Here is a 20966-nt window from a genome sequence, read left to right on the forward strand (position 1 = left end):
TGTTTCTGGGGAAACACCGATCGTTGTCACCGATATGTCGAGCGATTAACTAGCAAGCTAGCATTAGCATCCACACATCTGAGAATGGAAAAACAGTTCTGTGAGCCTCTAGGTGTGTCGAAATATGATTAGACTAAGACTAAGCTAAAGTGAGGTTGTGAAGTCACAAATGAAATAATTGGATATTTATTTATTTAAGTCAGGACGTACGCTCAACTGATTCGTCTTTGTGCCTGGGCAACTAGCAACGGGATCTGCGCCGTGGACCTAACCTCGCGATATTACAGGACGGACGCTCTTCTGTAAAGTTATATTTGCCGATAAAAATGTTTTTATGTTTTTCCATTTCTGCATGCGTTACGTAATAGTTACAGATAACGACTTTATTGTGCATCCAGAAGGAAGTTGACGATTTTTTGTGTCTCCGACGTGTTGGCTGAGAGTCACCGCGGTGGTTCCTGGTTGCTTCGCTGTGATTCAGTCTCGCTCGGATGTTTGGTCGCTTCCGGGCAGACCAGGGGAGGGTTTGGACAGCCGCACCAGCTTCTCTTCACGTTGAATCCCTTTTTTTTTCTTTTTTTTTTCTTTTTTTTTTTTTTTGGGGGGGGGGGGGGGTCTTTTGTTAGTCTGTTTGTTTTTGCTTGCTGAAATGAAAATATCTTTGCCACTAAAGATGTGAGACTAAAGACAATACAAGTGTATAATGTGACATTTATTTCATTCATTTTATTTGTTGATTCATTTTTAAGACTAATCTACATATTGTAATATGCAACTCCTTGTCAGAATTATTGGGGGTAAGAACCAATTACCTTCACCAAACTTTCCAACTTACACATTTAGTTTTTCTCTTTCTTTCTTACCTGTAGGCTTTCTGTGCAGGTTTCACTAATGACTTTTACAGATATTTACGTTTCAAAAATACAGTACAATGTTGTACACAAAGACAGATAACATTTGCCTTTTAGGTGTTTCCCTACATTTTAAACACACATTTTCTATTAAATAAGTGCATGCAAAAGTTGAAAATTCTTTAATTAAGTGTAGTGATACAGAATGATTTCCATGACTACATAGCTTGAAGTTATGTGTGTAATGGACAGGTTCATGCTTTTTGGTCAAAGCCAGGCATGGTCATTCTACTAAAGACAATTTTTTTTTTTTTTTTTTTTTTTTTTTTTTTTTTTTGTCATAAGCTGTTTTAAACGTTAAAAATCCACATGCAAACAAGCAATTCTTCAAGCCATGAATGGCTATATTTATGTTTGTTTGTGAGCAGGTTGAACTCTTACCAGCGACCTTTCATTGGACTAAGTGGTTAAGATAATAAATGAATGAATGAATGAATGAACTATTACAACAAATGTTTTTGCATGAGCCACCAAACTCTCCTACACATTCTCTTTCAGCCTCAGACATCTGTTCTTTATTCATTCACTGCTTAACTCTTAATTGTTTTTTTCAGTGTACATTGAAGGAACTGGAGCTCTCTTAATTATACTGTATAAAAAAATATTTACATAAGAATAGGAAAAAGCTGCAATACCATTAATTGTAAGGAAAGCATTAGATTATACCTAAAACAAGATACGCAAACTCATAAATGTCTCACAAGTGTCCATATTTTCAAGGTGAAGGGGTGACTGTAATAAAGAAATTGCCCTATTGAACTGATAATAATCCCAGCCCACCATAAATGAGTCTGATCCCTCAGTAAATTGAGCCCTCAGTGAGGTGGAGTGGTGTCAGCACCTAACCAACTCTCAGATGGCTCTCTAATCCTCCCCTCCTTCTCACCACCATCCTTACCGTCTAATCAGTCTTGAACACACACATAACACTTACACCCATCTGACACACAAACCAAAGTACTCACCCTTCCTCACACTGGGGCTCAGCCATCTCTTCAGTGTGATGTCACTGCTAATCCAAGCTTGGTTATCCGCTGGGCTGCAGTGCTGGCAGACGGATGTGGGGAGGAGATGGAGTGAATTTGGGGGGGTGGTATCAGGCACGTCATAAAAATCACCATTTTCATTACCCCCTGTGACATACAAGACTGTATAGCATATGCATAAATGCTCAGCGGAGTGTTAATATGTACACATATTGGAGCTCTGATTGGAAAGATAAAACACAGCTGCGGGCATATTCACACAGGCCTATAGCTCCTAGTCGAGGCACAGAGGAATCATTAGAGAGCCTGCTGGATTAAGCACATCCTAAAAGCTTACCCCCATGCAGCCACAGAATGCAAGGCCTTTTTATTGACAGCTTGTCCAAAGAGAGGAATTACCCACATGGCTGAGGCCGTCATTCCATATGGCACCACGCTATTAACAAACATTAGTTGACTGTAAAAGCAGATGTATTAAATTCATTATCTTTTCAGATTGTATGTGAGGTGTGTGATTATGTATGTGTGTGTTTGTGTGCCAGTGTGTGTGATTAGAGAGTTCTAATGTTCCAGCTCTGGGGATTTGCAGCGTGAGATAAAAAAAAAAAAAAAAAAAAAAGAGGGGGGGGGGGGGGGCATTACTGGTGAATTGTGACGGTCCATTGGAGCAAAACTGTTATTTGAAATGCAGTTGAGATCTTTTTACGTTAACAGTCAACATATTGCCTCACATTTATGTTGTTGTTTTTTTCTTTTACTTGCCTTATGAGCAAAAACAGCAGAGCTATTCATGAGCGAGTGGCTTACAAGAGCACAAAGTGAAATTCCATCTATTTGGCTTTGTATTTTCTTCACTTACCACATATCTGTTCTAATCTTACCTTAAGCATCCTTAAAATGAGGTGTAATCCAGTTAAGCCCTTTTGAATCTGCTTCAGAGCCATGTAACACCCATTCATAAACATTAGCTCAAAAACATTCTCAGCTAAACAGGAACAAACTAACCAATCCACAAGCAAAAATAATACAGAAAAATATATTAAAACTGTTGTGTTTGTACCTGTAAAAAGACACAACTATATTTACATGAATTTCCATAAGAATACAGAGTTAAATAAAACAAAATGATGCCACATATTTTATAAACAGCTCTATAATAAATATAGTGCTGTTAATGTTTTGTTACCTTACAGGGGTCACAGAGTTCCTCTCAATAATCAGACACAGCTCTAAACTGATGAGTGGAAAAATTATGTGAATTGAAAAAAAATATAATGAAGAAGAAGAAGAATATAAAGAAGAATACCAACAAAACTTTTCTTAAAGAGGAAGAAAAGTATAAAGTTCACCAAACACACTGAAGACTGATTTGACTTTTAAAGATGAAAAAATACAACTTGTACAAAAGAATCTATTACAACAGTTCTCCACAGCAGCCCCATATCTTCTATGAGACTTTCTCCAGGTTTAAATCTATTTTTTTTTATGGATTTATCTGCAGTTCCTAAAAATGCATAACATCCACTGGGTAAGATTTATCCGCTTGTGTGTTTATAATGTATATTTTTATGTTTTTAGACTGGTATTTTTGTGAATTTGCAGGTTTTACCAAAGGAGCAACATATAACCATATTTTTTCTTTTGTTTTTTTACATGTCCTATACAAATAAATGATTTTCCCATTATCATTCTGTAAAATGGCCATGTAGTGAGGCCTTGAACAAATGAATAAGTCTTCAGACAGATTAACTCTCCTCTGTGATCCTGTTCTCATTACAAGAAGCAGGGGACTCAAACACACATAATAACAGGGCTGACTGCTGTTCCTTTGTAACATGTGGCTACCTAAATGATCCTAAATAAGATAGATGACAAGGATATGGCAAATCATAATCTGCATTTTGCACAATGGAACATAATAGTCCATAGACAACAAGGGACAACACACAGAGCTCATGTTTCCATCGCCTGGAGCAGCACACCTAGTCGAGAGCAATTAAAATGAGAGGATTCAATTTTGTCAAACACCAGGAAACTAAGATAAATCTTGTATCTCATTTTTCAGCAGAGGACACTCCCTCACGTCGCTGCTATCGTGTTTGTTATGGTGTTTTTAAGACACAGCTGGCTACTGACAGTGTAGGAAAAACAACCCCCTTCCCCAAATCATGGTAATCCCAATCATTTCAGTGTGAGACACAGGGGTTGGTGAGATGCAGAGTTGGGTGAGACTGAATAAAAGACAGTCTCAGACTGAAAATTTTGCCAGAGCAGGAGGGGAGTGAGCAAGACAGCACGTCGCTGCATGGGTTCCATGTGGGAGCAATCCACTTGTTTGAACTGATAAAGATTTAATTAACACAATACTCTGCAATTACTCGATAATTAAAGTAATTTGTCCTCCTGTTTGGATGAGTAGGCAAGACACCACATGTGCCTTTGTAAGAGCAAAAGAGGGGAAAAAAGTACGAGGTGCTCAAAGAGGGAAACTCTGCTCCACTTTAATATCTGAAATTTGCTTGTTTTTTTCCAAACCTCTTTCCCCAGCATACGTTCTAATGAATGAGCTCCTCTTAGCCTGTGTTTGTTTGCCCTTTATTTGACAACTCATTTGTTATTCATTGAGAAAGTAATAAGCTGAGTAGGATGAGTACAAAGTATCATCAAGAGCCACATGAAATAGTAAATAGGTCTGATATAATCATAATCCTCTTCCAGCTGCTTTGCATTGTGAGGTGCTACAGAGCTGGCTGCAACCTAAAGAAGGAAAATAAGAGAAAGTGGGATCATTTTAAAGAAAAAGTGACAGCTCTGTGTCACATGTCACTTCTTGAAATGAGACAAAAAGTGACGGGACTAACTTGAAGAGAAATATGATTAACTAAACCTGCTTAACAAACAGCTATTAACCACACAAGACAGAAATAGTGAGGAATTAGCAGCACTGTCCGATACTTTATGTGCCACTGTGCTGTGGCAGTGAAATTTGCCTGAAGATAAAAAAAAAACACAAAAAACAATAATAATAAACAACTGCCAAGATTATTAATAAACCATTATGTGCTGCTGAGGGTTACATGTGCAATTACTTGATCTTATAGGAGGGAAAGAGCACTATCTCTTATTTACAGACAATCTCCATATAATTTCTCTGAGTTGCAAGCAGAGTGATTGAGGTAAATATCACTTCCTTCAACTTACCAGTTAAGGTTCCCTACTGATAGCTTGGCACACAGCCTGAAGCCACCTGTGGCATTTCTCATGCCAGGTCTTAGGGCAGGAAAAATCCAAAGGTTCTTGTCTGAATTTTTGGAATACAGCTAACTCGGAAAGTTTCTGTTTGTATTTGTATTACTTTTGTTGTATTACTTGTCAGGTAAAAACCTCTGTGACTTCAATTAAGACTATCCAATTGCTCTCAAATCATGATGGAGTAAAACAGCACATGCTACACCAGCAACATTTTGAACTTGCCACTTTTGAAAAAAAATCAATTTTTTGCACAATTATCACTACACAAGGGAGAACTTCCATCCTGCATGTTGCCAAGTGAGCGCATGATTAAATGATCCACAAGCATTAAACATATTTTAATTCATAGAAAAGAGCTAGAAGATATATTTCCACATATATTTTCAGCATTTGTATATTTTCTTCCATTTTTTCCTCCAAAAGCAGTAATAACAGCTTATTTAGTGAGGTACTCTAAATTGGCGCACCAGGATTTACAACTTTGTAATAGTACATTTTGATGACATGTGACTATTGCGTTTTATGCAGCATTTTTACACACTTACGAGAACAGTAACAAAGTTTAACCTGCAGGATTAGCCTTTTTCTTCAGCATTAAAGGCCAATTATGCTCCACTGTAGGCTACGTAAGCCCGCTTCCAACGTTGTCACTTCCGTTATCTTTTACGTTGCCATGGTAAAGTCTATTCCTCCACTAGTGGGCAGCACTGAGCTCAGATTCAACTTCTGACGTCAGTGTCTGACACCGTGTCTATGGGTGGCTTTAATGAACCACTGTAAAGTTGTTTACAACCGAATAACACGTCTTGCACTCTCACAGTCTTACTTAAAAAACTCCTGCTATATGACGACCCGCCAAGTCCACCACAACTCCGTCCTCGGTGGTCTTCTTCTTACACCGCCCCCCCGCGGTTTCTGGGGGCGTTGCTCTGTTTGCTGCGTCAAGCGACGGATCCGCCAGGCCTCCGAAAAGGAGAAAGATGAAAGTGTCTGTTCGTCGTCTGCATATAGTCTTCTGCGTTGAGCATAAATGGACCTTAGTGTGTTGTTTACCAAAAAATGATGCTAACAATATTCATACAAAATAATAAAATAAATTAGGTTCAGTAAGTGTGAAAAATTAGGTTTCTGTATTGCCAAGGAAAAAGTTGCATCTGTACTGCACATCAACCTTGCTTTTTTTTTTTTTTTTTTTTTAAATTATCTTGAAAACTGGGAAAGCAAGAAAAAACATCTTTCTCTGCATATCCTTCTCTGCTCAAGGCAGGGGGAGTCATGGAATTGATCCCAAAATTAGCATGCTGTCACCTTCACTGTCTCTTCTGTCATTCAGAAAAACAGGCAAGTGTGCAGACATATGAACCCATTTCACATTTACTGCAGAAATGTTAATTAGAGAGCATGGCATCCCACAGTTACAGTCCTTTCCCAGCGCCTAACTGACATGTTATGCATTTAAATCCCTTTCATGTGTCCTTATTATAGAGATGAAGTCGCAAGTGAATGATGGAAAATGTCATATTTATTATTTAATGTAGTTTAAAAAAAAAAAAAAAAGTCAATATTGCAAACTATCTAATATTTCAAGTATATAATTTTGTATCATTTCAGGACTTAGGAAATCTTTTAATTAATTAAACTGCATAAGCAAAAACATGCAGTATGTGAAGGATTCAGACCTTTCACTATAGACAAGATGCATTTCCTGCAGTTGTCTAATTGCACATATGGGGGATTTTCATTCATTTATAGGCGTGCCAATTTAGATAATTATGTTTTTCATGTTTTTGTGTGATGAGTTCTATATACACATCAAACTTTCACTGCTCTGTAGAAACTGGATGCTTCAGGCTCGATAAGCAGGGCCACAGTGCCAAGAGCTTTATTGTTGAGGAAACAGTGCCCTCCTGTGGCTTCAGATGAATGTGCAAAGAAGAGAGGGATCCTATCAAGGCAGGTTGTCTAATGTGATGATTGGGCTGATAAGATAATACAAGAAATGTGAATAAAGCAGACTTCAAGAAAATTATTTGTCTTATCTGAATGGGGAGGGTGTGAAAGAACACTGATAGAACTATCAAAATCCAGAGCCATTTCAGTAGCCATGACCGCACAGGGGAAATGCTTGCAGAGAAATGATGAAACTCATATGTAACTAGGACTGAACATTACTGCTGTGCTGATTGTGTGGACGCAGCAGAGACAACTGGAGTTCAAAGGCAAAAGCTGACAAAAAAAAAAACAAATCCTCTTCAAGCGCACGCAACCTTTTAAATCGGTGCATCTAATGCCCGCGTGTCCCTGCGCATCGGCCACAAGTATAAAACAAAATCACAGAGAGAATTCCAACTCGGTGTAGGCTGTTTTTCAAAAATATTTTATTCTCTGCAAATGAGGCATCAGGAGCATCAATGTGTTCTATGGCTTGTGCACAGAGTTCCTGTAGTAGACAAATTCATAGAACAAGCCCTTGGGTGAACTGTGAGCCCCACCCATGTTTACCAAGGAGGAATGTTTGAGGCAGCTACTCTGCAGCTATTACAGAACACAGTCTTGAGCAATGGGCACAGTGTTTGAGCTTAAAGTGTTAGAAGGGAATGCTACTGGACAGAGGAAGGCTTAGTGTATGACCTTGCATGGCAGCTACATAAAATCTGCAGAACATCGAGCAATTACAATGCAGTATGGAAGAAGTGTAATGTTGCTGACTTTTCAAAGAATGCTAACAATGTTGTTGTGACGAACCAAATGGGAGAATATTCAACAGCGACTGCTGTTGTTGAAATCACATCCTTATTTCTTTGTGAAAACTACAAGCCCTTAATAGTGGAGAATTTGCCCCTTGACAATACCTAAATTCATTTACAATAATGAAAATTTGAATGCTGTGATAGGAACAGTACATATCTCATCATTTTAATGCTCTTGCTTTTTTTTGTTTTTATTTTACTAAAATAGTGGAAGAACTGAGTGTACAAACGGGCAGTTTGGTAAGCGATCCTCACAGAAGAATGCCCAGATTTGTCCCAGATTTTTCAGTTCCAATTCATCTGCTACTTTGTTGTGGACAACTTGACTCATCTACACACAATAGAACTTACTAAATTTGGCACGGAGCGCAAGAATATCATTGTTTCCACTGAGCTAGAGAACAGCCTTTACTGTAATCCAGAGCTGTCAACATTCCATCATAGCAGCAGTTTGGGTTTAGGACTGTTTCCAGAAACACTTTGGAGAAAGAGTGGCTGTTGCGTCTTGCATGTAGGGAGGAAAACAGCTCCTCCTTATATTTGGTATAATCTCTGGATGCTGCTGAGAATGTGCCCGGGGTTGACAGCGAACAAATCATTGGATCAGACCCAGCTCGGGATAAAGCTGAACAACAGAGCAGAATGAACACAGTACATGTGTGGTGCTGGGATGCCGCGGCTTGCTAGCGTGCAGGTATTGCTGATGCAAACGGTTGTAGAGCCCCTTTGTTGTACTTCACTACAAGGGGGCCTGCAGTTGTAGTGCAAAAGCAGGTCATACCATTTGAACACCACCAATAAGGAGAGCCAATCTGCTTCATTACATTCATTAAAAAAAAAATTGCAACCTTGTTTTGATTCTGGAGTTGTTTCTGATTGCATTCTGGGTGGTGGGTGAGCTCATGAAAAGGGGATTGGGTTGAACTAAAGCAGGGCGATTTAAACACCCCAAGGGCACCCACAGAATCCATCCCACACTCACACACACACACACACACATCACACATCCACTCATACATTCTCACACACATTATATATGAAGGAGAAAAATATATTAACATTTGCATTAGTAAAGAGTAAAATGGCCTCAGAGTAGTAAAATACCACTTGTGTCCAAATCCGTGTGTGCTGTCAATTCTTTATGTCTTCTGTATGCAAAATTATCTCTCTTTACCTTCAACAAAATAGATTTCCATATCTATGAAAAATATTCCCACATGTAATTGGGATTTGAGGCACTGGTTTATGTCTCTGTACACAAAATTCAGTTTGGTAAATGAAAGCCACCTCCAGAGAACATGATTCAGATGCCATTCGGAGCTGACGGCCAAAGAGGAGTGTAATTAGCCATTAAACTCCAAGTTTCTCTTGGCTTTTCTCCCAGCCAACAGTCCAGCTGTCTGGCTCTGTAAAACTTCTGTCCCAGGTCCATAAGGAAATGAACCATGTTTCTCACTTCTTTCCCAAAAGACCCAGATACACCCGAGCGACGTTTTATGCTGCAGTTTGATTCACGAGTAAAAATCTGTTGGTTCCTTCGACAATCTTACTTTTACAGCAGTCTGATGGTAGGTTTTGTGGCAGGTGTTGTAGTTTCAACTTCCCGATGTTGGAGTCTTCTTTAAAAACAGCTGGATGGCAGGACAGCTGAAAAAGTATTTCACTTTGAAAGAGTCAGGCAGTTGTGGTCCTGTGTGCTCCACAATGTGTACATCCAAAAAGCCAGAAGCGTCCTTGAACTATCCGTCTCCGTCTGTCTGATGTTACAGCAGAGCGTTATCTCCGTTGTGCAGAATCCACAGTAGGTGACCAGAACATCGACAGACTTATTCCATCTGACTGCTGGTTGACATGAACAAAAGAAAGCACAAATAATCTGAATAGTTTCACAGCATGTTGGTATTCCTGTTTGCTCTTCCCTGCCAGAGCAGGACCTGTCAGCTCAGTCCACAGGATCCTGGAAGATTAGCTTGGAACAGCCCTGAGTGAGGCTGAGCTGGGTGGCACAGAAAGGGCATGCGGCGTGGAAGGCGTGCGTGCCGTGGGGCAGCGGGATCTCTGACCAGTATTTGACTGACTTCTCTGAGCACACATGTCCGCATGGCACGAAGGCATGTGTGGGTGCACCAGTATCCACGTAGAAGGCTGGCTCACAGCCCAGCCACAGAGGAACGTAGGGTCCCACCACTCTGCACATGGGACACTCTCGCTGAGTGTTGGGTTCCTGCTCGGAACGGTGGCCCCAGTTGTGGTGACCGTGCACATGGCCACATGCCAGGTACACCCAAGGCTGCTTGTCCTCTAGAGATGAGAGAGCGCGACTGCGTTGAATGCTTGGGAAAACAAGGGTATTTAGACCTACAGGACACTGCGGCCGTGCGGCATTGATCTCCTGCCTGAGCGCCTCCAGGTGCTTCTGGGTGGGAGTGTGAAAGAGGCCCTCCGCAGTACGCCACAGCAAAGTGGCTCCGCACAGATCCACCAGGGAGCCGTCCTGCAGTATGTTGCTCTCAATCTCCACCTGTGAAAGGTCACATGGCGAAACATGTTCAGTTTTAAATTGCAAAACAACAACAATAATAACTATCATCATTATCATTAGGGCTGTGACGATATGCTATTGTCCCGATTCGATTCGATTCCGATTTTTTTGGGTGCCGATTCGATTTAAATTGCGATTCTCAAAATTCATCAATATTGATGATTTTTGTAGATTAAAAACAAATTTTTTTTATAAAACTTCTTTTTGCTAGTAATTTATCTTGATTTCAGTTAGGAAAAAACAACACAGTAGCCACTAGCCAGATCATCATTCTGCTGCTATAATGCTCAAGAAGAGTAAAAAGTAAAAAGATCAATAAAACCAATTAAAATGACAAAAAAATTTTTATAGTGGATTAATTTTATTTATTTTGTTAAAAAAAATCCATTTTAAAATTGTGAAGAAAAAAATCCTGATTTCAGATTTTTCGATTCGATTTTCCCACCCCTAATTATCATTATTATTATTGTTAAGTATCTGTAAATGGAATTATTATAATAACAATAATAATAATAATGATTGTTTTTATTAAGTGTCTGTACATTGAATAATAATAATAATAATAATAATAATAATGATAAGTATTATTATTATTATTAATAATAATAATAATATTATTATTATATTATTATATTCTAATAATATAATAATAATTATTATAATAATTATTATTATTATTGGTATTATTAACTATCTGTACATTGAACATTTACTTTACATGTCCTATCAACATAAAACGGCATGCTGAGGCTACAGACCAGTTTCCCCGGGGTCTGTGCTGAGCGGGTCTCTCTCAGCGTGTAGACATCTCCACAAACAGAAATCTCTCTCCACACACCAGGCTTGGACTCTTCTGTGAAGCCACCTTTAGGGTGCATCACCAGCACCCCATTTGTTGTTAGGCCGTCCATGTGACCATCAGGATTTTTCCATTTTGCAGCCTTTTCCTTTAGCCAACAGAGAGCATAGACGATGTAAGCTGATGCTTCACTTTTTTTTTTTTTTTAAACACAATTCTACATGACAAAAGATTAAATTTCTTTGGTTTAAAAAAAAAAGGACTGAAAAAAAATGTAATCTTTAATTTCAAAAGTAGCCTAAATAGAGATACAAGAACCACTATAGTACACTAGTTAGTAATTACCCCAAGAAAGATGTTTTTGGAAGAGTCAAAACCAGCTGCATAGATGCGAGCAGTGTAGGGAGGGTTGCGCTCACAGACGACTCGGCACGCAAAGCGGGAGATGGTACTCTGTGTGATTGGGGTCTCCTCTCCCTCCTGGCCTCCTGCTATTGTGTCAGTTACCACAAAGTCTATAGGACTCTCAGTGGACCGTCCAATCTGGAGGAAAACAGAAAGCTAACGAGGTAAATAATCAACATCATGCAAAGTTTATTTTACTAACACAATACAGGTTTGGATCAGGTTCTTCTTGAACATGTGTTTACATTTAACTATACTGTGGTAAGTTTAGACGCTTGACCTTTTTACAGTTTTCAATCATTTAAACTCCTTTTTAATTGAATTAATGATGAATTTACATTTTAAAATGCTCAAACTGAGGGTTTCTTTTGGTTTTAAAGAATCAACATTTTGGGGGTTTTTTTGTTTGTTTTTTTTTATTCTAAATAAAATAAAATTTTATTTATAAAGAACTTTTCATGCCACAAAGCAATACAAGGTGCTGGTCTGGTCTTTATTGTCAACGTATATGAGATGTTTCAGAAAATGTCTTATTCTGAACTGACACCAATAAAAAACTGACTCAGGGTCAGGTTTACGACATTGTCACCTCTTCATTTAAACCATATTGTGATTATTATTTTTTTTATTGCAAAATAATTTCCTATTTTGTTTCAATTACTGTGGACATATTCGGTTCTTTATAATGTGCCAAAAACTTTTAGTAGTTGATGGTTTTGATTTGTTATCTCTGATTTACCCATGCTAGGGTAAGACGATGACAACCGAGATGGGCCAAACATCTCTTCCATTTAGAAGATGCCATTATTTCTGATTCATCACGCCTCAGCAGTTTTCTGCTTCCTCTCATTGCACCATGAAACAGTAACTTCACTTCTGAATCTTTCATGCGTTTTTCTTTTATTTTCCATCTCAGTTAAATTCCAGCCAACTTCACTGCCATAAATACTCCTTTTGTGTTATTTGTTGTAAACATGAAGCAAACTCTGACTTTTTGTTACTGCAGTTCTAATGCTCTCTGTTTCAACATTTAATGTCTCTTTTTCCATTTCAAATTATATGTTGTGTTGTAAACATTTATGAAATTGTAGTATTTTTTGATTACATTTAATAGCAGACAGCATCCAACCTTCTTCTGGAAACAGGTTGGTATGGCTTTTGACTGTATGAGCTCAGTTTTAAGCAGAACCACAGATTCATTCTCAGGAAAAAAACAGTCTACACGCTAAAAAAGAAAAACATTTCCCCTTTCATTTCCTCATTTTAAACACAACTGAAATCGCCTGCTGTGTCTGTGTTTCCACCATTGTTCAACAACACATGGACACAATATGAGGCTGCATGTAAAGCACATGTCCTTCTTGTCATCACCTCCTGACTGCTTATCCAGGTTAATGCTACAGGCCAAGCAGAGCTGACATCACACACAAAGCACATGCACTACTTAGAGGATTGCAAAGTTTACAAATAAAGATTCAAAAAGCAATTTTTAAAAAAAAATTATTTTCATCACTTATTCAATAATTATAGCTGTCGACTGTGACATTGACGCTTTTTGCACCATCTTATGTGGCATTTAACCACAGATGTTTAGACAATGGGCTATGAAGAAGAAAAAGTGGGGGAAAAAAACACCAAGCATTTTAATGCATTCCCTTACCTCTATAATTTATAAAAGTAATAGTACACAGGTCAATTAAAGGCTTTAGATTTACCATTTTCACGACCTGCATTGTAACTGCTCTGACATTTACCTGAAACATGTCTGTGTCTTTATCATGGCAGTACTCCACCACCACCGTCTGGTTCCTGGACAGCGTGTAGGAGATGCTGTGTTGGCCTTTAGAGTTCACAGCCTGAAACAGATCATTATTAAACTGTTTATTACAGCTAAACACAAAGCTAAAACGGGACTAGTCCATAGTCTAAACGTTTTAAGTTTGAGTTTACAAAAACAAATCAGATTTTTTTTGTCTCAAAGAAGTTAAAGAAAAACATTTTATGTCTTATTTATGGCTTTAACACTGGATCTGAAGCTACCATAAATAACATGTACTATGCTTCATAAAAAGCCCAAATCATTTCAAGACACGACAGAACTAACCTCAAACTAGAAGCACAATGCAACAATTAATGATATACAGTCTATGATCCAAGCAGCTTTGCAATAATAGAAAAAAAGTGAAGAATAACTGTGTTTATTTTCCCTGTTATTATTATTAATTTGCCTTCCAGTTCACAATGAAGCAAAAATTCCCCTAATGGCATAATTTTGTCTTGTGTTGCCTAAAACCACAGACAGGACAGTGAAATCACACTCTCATAGTGACTGTAACTGCCCACTGGCCCCCAGTTAGCACAAGCTATCCAACCAGCTGAGTTGCCAGTCAGCGTACTGCAAGAGGGTGGGTTACCAGCTCTCATCAACACTAGACCGCATGCCACAACCATCCAGCTCTTATCTGCAATTTCCATTTTTCCAAACACCCTCCTGCTTTGTCACATGCAGGAGGGAAGGAGGGAGAGAGAGAGAGAGAGCGAGAGAAAGTGGGTCATCAGAGCTGCCACGCTCTGCTGTAACATCAGACAGACGGAGACAAATGTCATCACATGCAGTCTTGACTCGACTGTGCTGCTGTGTACAAATGCTCCTCCACCTGTCCAACAGCTAAAAGACGTTCCTACACACTCCGAGAAGGAAGAAGAGCATTTATATAAACACCAGCCAGTTCCCTGGCTGGAAGGAGTCAAAATAAACAAGATTTGAATAAAAAGCTGGCAGCGGCATCATGGGAGTCTCTGATTTTCTGTCATGAACACCAGCGTGTGTACAGACACGTGAGCTTTCCCTCGCAGCCACAGAGCATTCTCAGTTCAGTTGTAGGCCGCGGTGCGAGGGAACAAGTGTAGGCTGAGAGACCTCCTCTAGATGGAGATACATGACTACAAAAAAAAAAAAAAAATCGAGCTCATCGCCCTGTTTGTATCTTAATACAAGGAAATAGGAAAGGTGGACCTGCTGCAAAAACTTCATCCTAAATTCATTCATTAATTTCCCGAACCGATTAGTCCCATTCAGGGTCACGGGGAAGCTGGAGCCTATCCCAGCAGTCACTGGGCGAGAAGCAGGGTACACCCTAGACAGGTCACCAGTCCATCAGTCATGCTAAATTTACTATCCATAATGCCAGGACTGGTAGCTGAGAAGCAGAAGGCAACATTGTTAAAAAGGGGAAGAAGCTGAGTTCCCTGTTGCGCCACATTGCGTTGACTGTTGCGCCACATCCAATGCAACACCATTTTCTGAGAAAGCTGTCTGACAGATATTATTTATTCATCACTTTTATAGGGGGAAAAAAACACTGCTGACAAACTTTCAGTTTAAATCCCAGTGAAAAACAGACAATATCAGCCATTAAAAAGACCTCTGACACTGAAACTCCTCTAGAACAATTATGAGGAGTCAAGTTCCGCAAGGTGACAGTAACCCGAACCACTGGCCAAATAGCTCAGCCAGTAGCAAATGCTTGAAATAAAAGCCTTTAGAAGATGCAGAGGTAAGCACATCCTTGTTTAGCCGTTTTGCTGTGGGATCAAGAGAGGAATGTAGGAAGGAGAACGTGTAAAACTGGATATGGCATTTTCAGGCAGCCTCAGTGGTGCAAAGAGAAGCTATGAGGCCCAGTGCGAAACTACAGTTATTGAATTGGAAATGTCAACATTAGGGTCTGCCAACAATAATGTTAAATACCAAGCAATACGTTCCATAAGCTACTAAAATCACCAAAAGAGCATGCTGCTGCTTCAAGATTTTCCTTCCGTTTTAATTCCATCGTTATTCAATTTACTGCATTCATAATCTGCAGCTAATTCACTGCAACTTTACACATTCAAATCTACCAAAGATAAACACACATCACCCTCTGTCACTGTTGCATATTCACATACCTTTATACTTTTTTCCCCCCATAAATGCACTTCAAAAGAAAGGCAGTTCTTCATTCCTGCTGAGAGTCTGTTCATTAAATTGCTAATTCATCCTTTGTTCTGTACCTTGCTATCCTGGGGTGTGTTGAGGATGTGCACAGTGCTCGGTTTAACACCATTGGCTTTGGTCCTCTTGTATAGCGCAAATCTGCTTTTCCGTCTACCCCGATCTCCATTGGGCAGAGAGCCATTGTACCTGTCACAGAGAGGGTTGGGGTGGAAGTAAGGACAGCAAATGCATGGTTATTTATTCATTTTTCTTTCTCCTGGATAAATATGCAAACAGGTTTTTTTTGTTTTGTTTTTTTTGTAGCTGCAAAGACACGTGTGTAATGAGATTTACAGGCAAAATTCTTGTAATCATATAACAAGTACACATGGAGATTTAAAGACATTTGTGTGTTTTGAAAGGGAGCTTTTCCACACATTACATCACTGGCAATCTAGTATAGCATATTAGTGATCTAAGCGACACCTTGGATAATGTTTCTTATTACATAATGCACTCTGGTGCTTGTGATTTTAGCGAGCTAGCACTGTGTAAACTGCCACTGTTCTTCTGCTCTGGGTTCCAGGAAGCAGAATATTTTAAGATGCTCTTCAGGCTTGGTATCACTTGATGAACATGAAGTCGAGGCGGCGAACTCAGTCTCGTGGTATTTTTCTCAAAGCATAATTTTTATAGATCCCAGATTCAGAAAAGCAGCTGAAATCTGTCTCCTCTGTGTTTCCTGATCATTGAATCCCAGGTTCCAGCTTTGCCCTTCAGTCTGCTGTGAGGCCCCTTGCCTGGGTTGCTCCTTATGAATGGAGAAGTCTCTTCCGGTAGGACTGGTCCTCTTTCTGTCCACCAGCTGGTTCCTACAGCTGGGAAACCCCATGCTTTCCTCCCATCCAACACACAGACCTTCTGTCACACCCTCACATATAACCACGGTGTGCTAAACAGCCACTTTGTAGGGCAGAAATATTTATATCCAACGCCTCGAATTTGCATACCACTGCATCCGAGGAAACGGATTCTACTAAGCGCAACATAATCTGATTTTTCTCCCCTTTGTTTCAGCATAAAAGCAACAGAGCTTCCTTCTGCTCCTCCCTACCTCCCTCCTAAGCTAGTCCACCTGTCCCATGTCTCTACACGGCTGGCCAGGCATGGAAACACATGGTCCCAGTCAGCAAAGAGCACAAAGCTGGCCTGTAAGACAAGCCACCCACAGAGAGCTTCAGAAGCGCTGGATGATTCTGTGACAAACTACATCTAGTACACTGACAGAAGTATAGAAGGACAATACCATAACAGATAGTGTTACAGTTCTGTATGTTTGAAACACCACAAACACCTTTCTAACACCATTGTATGAACTCAACATCAGTTTTGTGAGACCTGTCCTAGAAACTGGATATATTATTCAGCTATATATTGAACAACTATATGCTGGCTCCTCACACATAAATGTCATTTATTAAGTACGCCTTTAGACAATGTGCAGCTAAGCATATTTACCACAATGAACATCTGTAAGAAAAACTGCACATGCTTTTCGTTAATTCATCATTACACTGAGAAACAACATTATGTCATCCAGGAACTACCACCATCACATTAGTTAGGACAGGCTCTTTAAAGCAGAGCTCCAACTAATTGTGATCACTTTCCCTTTTGACCTGTGCCAGACACGCAGCGGATTTACCTTCCAATACTCAGGAGCAGGGATTAGAAGACTGGCGTATCGCATATCCTCCAGGGTTGTGGTAAGGAGCCAACAGTACCTCCTACCTCTTAAGCTAACATGAAAGTCTAGCGTTCAAAGAATGAGGAGGAGATATGCTGAGTAGCTGTAACACTCATTGTCATAATGTGAAGGCACAGGCGGTCTTTAAGGGTCACAGTAAATAGTTCAGGATATAGCACACACAGTTCTTCTACTTTGATGAATACAATTGATTGAGAAAGTATGACGTCACAACAACCAGTGGAAGTCTGTACTGAGAACAGATTGATTTGTATACTTCCTTAATTGAACAGTTCTTTATAGCAAATCTAGAAGGTTTAATCAAAAGACCTAGTCTCTGAGTCACAATGAACAGAGGAAGCTCAGGAAAGGCAATGACTGAGCCTGATCAATCCATCCTTTCTTTTCCAAGATACCCATGCATCCCCTCTCACAATCCCCTCCGCTCACTGACCAGCACCAAGCCAATCCACCCCAGCAGAGATGGGGAGGGCACCCATGCAAGTAATAAGAGCTACCTCGGTCATGGCAACAAACCACCGAGGGAACTGCTGCTCAAACAAGCTTTGTTCCATGCTGTCAGCTATCTTGTCTACCATCGGTTTTATCAATGGGATGTGATGTCATGGCAGTGATTATACACCCGTCACATCTGATTCACATGTGTCTTTATGTCAGGAGAGAGAACAAAAGTACCAGCGTCAAACATGCCACATGCTCAGCCTGGGGTAATAAGCAGTCAGCAGTACTTTTTATCCCTCACAATAAGCAGTGTGGCTGTGAATGTGCAGGTGGAGGACAAACACAAAACCATACTCTGTTCTCTCTGTCTATGTTTGTATTCATGCAATTCAGTTCAGAAAAAAAATATTATGCAAAAATAAATACAAACAGCTCCAAAAACAATAAATGTTAATTATATGTTTAAAAAATGTCCAAGTGAGTTGCAGAACTACTGATCACTGATGGACACAGAAAGTTGGCAACAGGTAAGGTAAAGTCAATATAAGCCTGTTGAGAAAATGACTGATTTGAAGTTTTTCTAGGAAAAATAAGTTAAACATGGCAGGTGTTTTAAAACTGTTTTTGACATGACAGAGACAGTAACAAAATCATTTAGTCTGTGGAAAGATGAGACACAAACTGACGTAGTCACTTCCTGCTTTTTCTTCTTCTTTTAGATACATTACACATGTTATTAAATAACCCAGTTTATGGGTTAAAAATATTGGCGATGCAAGGACAAAAATACTTCAGCTTGAGTCTTACGGTGTGGAATTTGTGGTTTCTTTCTGGGTGTTCTGGCTTCCTCCCACAGTGCAAAAACATGCATGTTAGTGGATATCAATTTGTGATTCCGAATTCACCCAAGGAGTCAGAGCTGTTACTGGTTGATTGATCTGTCCATGCTCCTGATGAACTGGCAACCTGTCCAGGATATATCCTGCCTCTCATCAGACAGTAGCTGGGATAGACTTTGGCCCCCAGATCTTTGATCAGGTTTATCTGATCAAAGAGACAGTCAACAAGTCTGTACAGGAATATGAAGTCAACTAAACAGAAATGAAAATTTACGATAAAATCGATGAGTCACTAGTCCAGTTTTAAGATAGATAACTTAGATCATATTTCTTTGCTGAATTACTAAAAAGTGATCATAGTTTCACCTTCTCTCTTTATACTTACAGAAAAATTAGAGACACTTTGATTTTATTTGAATGAAATAGTAATCTGACTATGCAATTAAGGCCTTCTGAAGATCAAAATAGCCATTTTAAAAACCATTTTCTTTCTTGAAACTCTAAGATCGAGACATTTTCGTGAAATAATTCATAACTGGCAGAATTGCATGTGTCAAGGCTGTCAGGAGAATGCAGCAAGTTGACAGATATACAGAAACACATTTAGGATAACAAACGGTAAGAAATGGCAGCTGCTTGTTAATATACACTATAATATGAGCTCATAAAGGAAAATATGTCATGGGAATTCGTTATATTGACTAACACAGAACTGTTGTATAACTTTTTGGGGGGCGCAGGCATCTTTGAGTTTTTCTAAGCTAAAAAAAACACTACATTATTATGGCTACACACTAAATAGGACAGTAGAGACAACACAAAACATTTTTCACTTATTTTTTTCTCTGTACCTTGGGTTTGCATTCGATCGGGATAATATTTTGACCTTTTAAAATAATTGCTTCTGAAATCATTAATCATTTGCTAGCTTATATCATTCTGCATAGCCTGAATGGGATAAATTCTGTCAACAGTCATATTATCATATTAAACAGTACTTTAATTGGAGAGGGTACAGTATGAAACTACAGACTCAGTGAGCACGTCCTTTTGGGGCAAATGATATAATAAAGAACAGAAAACAACTTTTTTGTTTAGCTTTTTTGATGACCCAATGGAAATCTCCTGGTCCCGCTTTTAGAAGCACCAGTCACTGGTATGACCCAGTTCATTTTTCAGCCCTGACTTGGGGCATCTGGCCAATGACACAGACACCTGATTGGACTGTCTAATATGAAATGTTTAACTTTAGCCAAGAACAGTATTTTTACAAAAACACACTGATATTTTAAATCAAAAGTACCACCACATACAAAAACTACTCCTTACAGGTCATTCTCATGAATATCCTGACAATTCTGATCCCAAGCTTTCGGGAGTTAAAATGTACCAGACTTAGAGCAAAGTGTGTGTGTTTTGGACTGTTAATTGCAGTCATAAAGTGTGAGGCCGAGCCACAGGCCGGCTGTGCAGCTTGAGCTTGTGATCGCAGAAAAGGAAGAACCCTGGGGGCTGGTGGCCATCACGACTTCCGAATTCCTAAAATCCCATGAATCCAGCTTCAATGCAGGGAGATGTGCTCCGGTTTGAACCGCTGAGGATGAGATCTATTTTATTAGGGCGACTAAAATAGTCCTTATGGTGGAGTCTAACCTTCGATGGCTTGTTTAACTCTGTTTTCAGATCATTAAATATCGTCACAAACTCTGTAAAACGAATATGTACACATTTCTGCCTTCGCACGTGTCTGTTTTGTGAAATAATGTGAGCTTGTAAATTTCTTATCAGACTGTTTTCATGGCTGTGTCCAATATGTTTATGTAAATCACGATCATTGCTGTAAATGAAGGCAAATTGGTGCTAATCTAGTTGGTTTGGTCGACTTGCTGTCCCGTTGCTAAGTTAGCTAAGTAAGTAGTCTCTTGGGAAACTTTAAAACGATCAACATTACTTCTCACTTATTCTCTTGTGGGTGTCTACGAATCTAATTTAGAGTGGGAAAAGAATATCGAAAGAGCTAAACTTACCCCAGTACCACTAGCTCCCCGTATTTTACTGGGTCTTTGGACGGGGCGCAGTGCTCCTCTTGGCTTGACGAAAACATGAGGCTTCTGGCGTCGCTGTTACGTTAGCTATACAGTAATAACAGCGGCTTACAATGGCCAGAATTCCCTTCAAATAAAACAAAAACCTATCATTTCATAACACAGTAGCATGTGTGTCGGTATTCATACGAATCAAATGTCTTTAATTAGAGCTGACTCTAAACTTCTTCACGGCGACATTGCAGAACGTAA

General features: G+C 39.4%; 1 protein-coding gene across 1 annotated transcript; it reads right to left on the minus strand.

The window, feature by feature from the left end:
* Window positions 1-7557: 7557 nt before the first annotated feature.
* peli2 (pellino E3 ubiquitin protein ligase family member 2) lies at window positions 7558-20966 on the minus strand. Its single transcript, XM_079261855.1, has 6 exons — window positions 20697-20966; window positions 15699-15828; window positions 13400-13501; window positions 11586-11783; window positions 11200-11388; window positions 7558-10420 (listed from the first exon to the last, which is right to left on the minus strand). The coding sequence occupies exons 1-6, from the start codon at window positions 20771-20773 to the stop codon at window positions 9842-9844; spliced, it is 1275 nt and encodes a 424-aa protein (XP_079117981.1). The 5' UTR covers window positions 20774-20966; the 3' UTR covers window positions 7558-9841.

This window comes from Telmatherina bonti, assembly GCF_933228915.1.
Source record: "Telmatherina bonti genome assembly, chromosome: 22".
NCBI lineage: Eukaryota > Metazoa > Chordata > Actinopteri > Atheriniformes > Telmatherinidae > Telmatherina > Telmatherina bonti.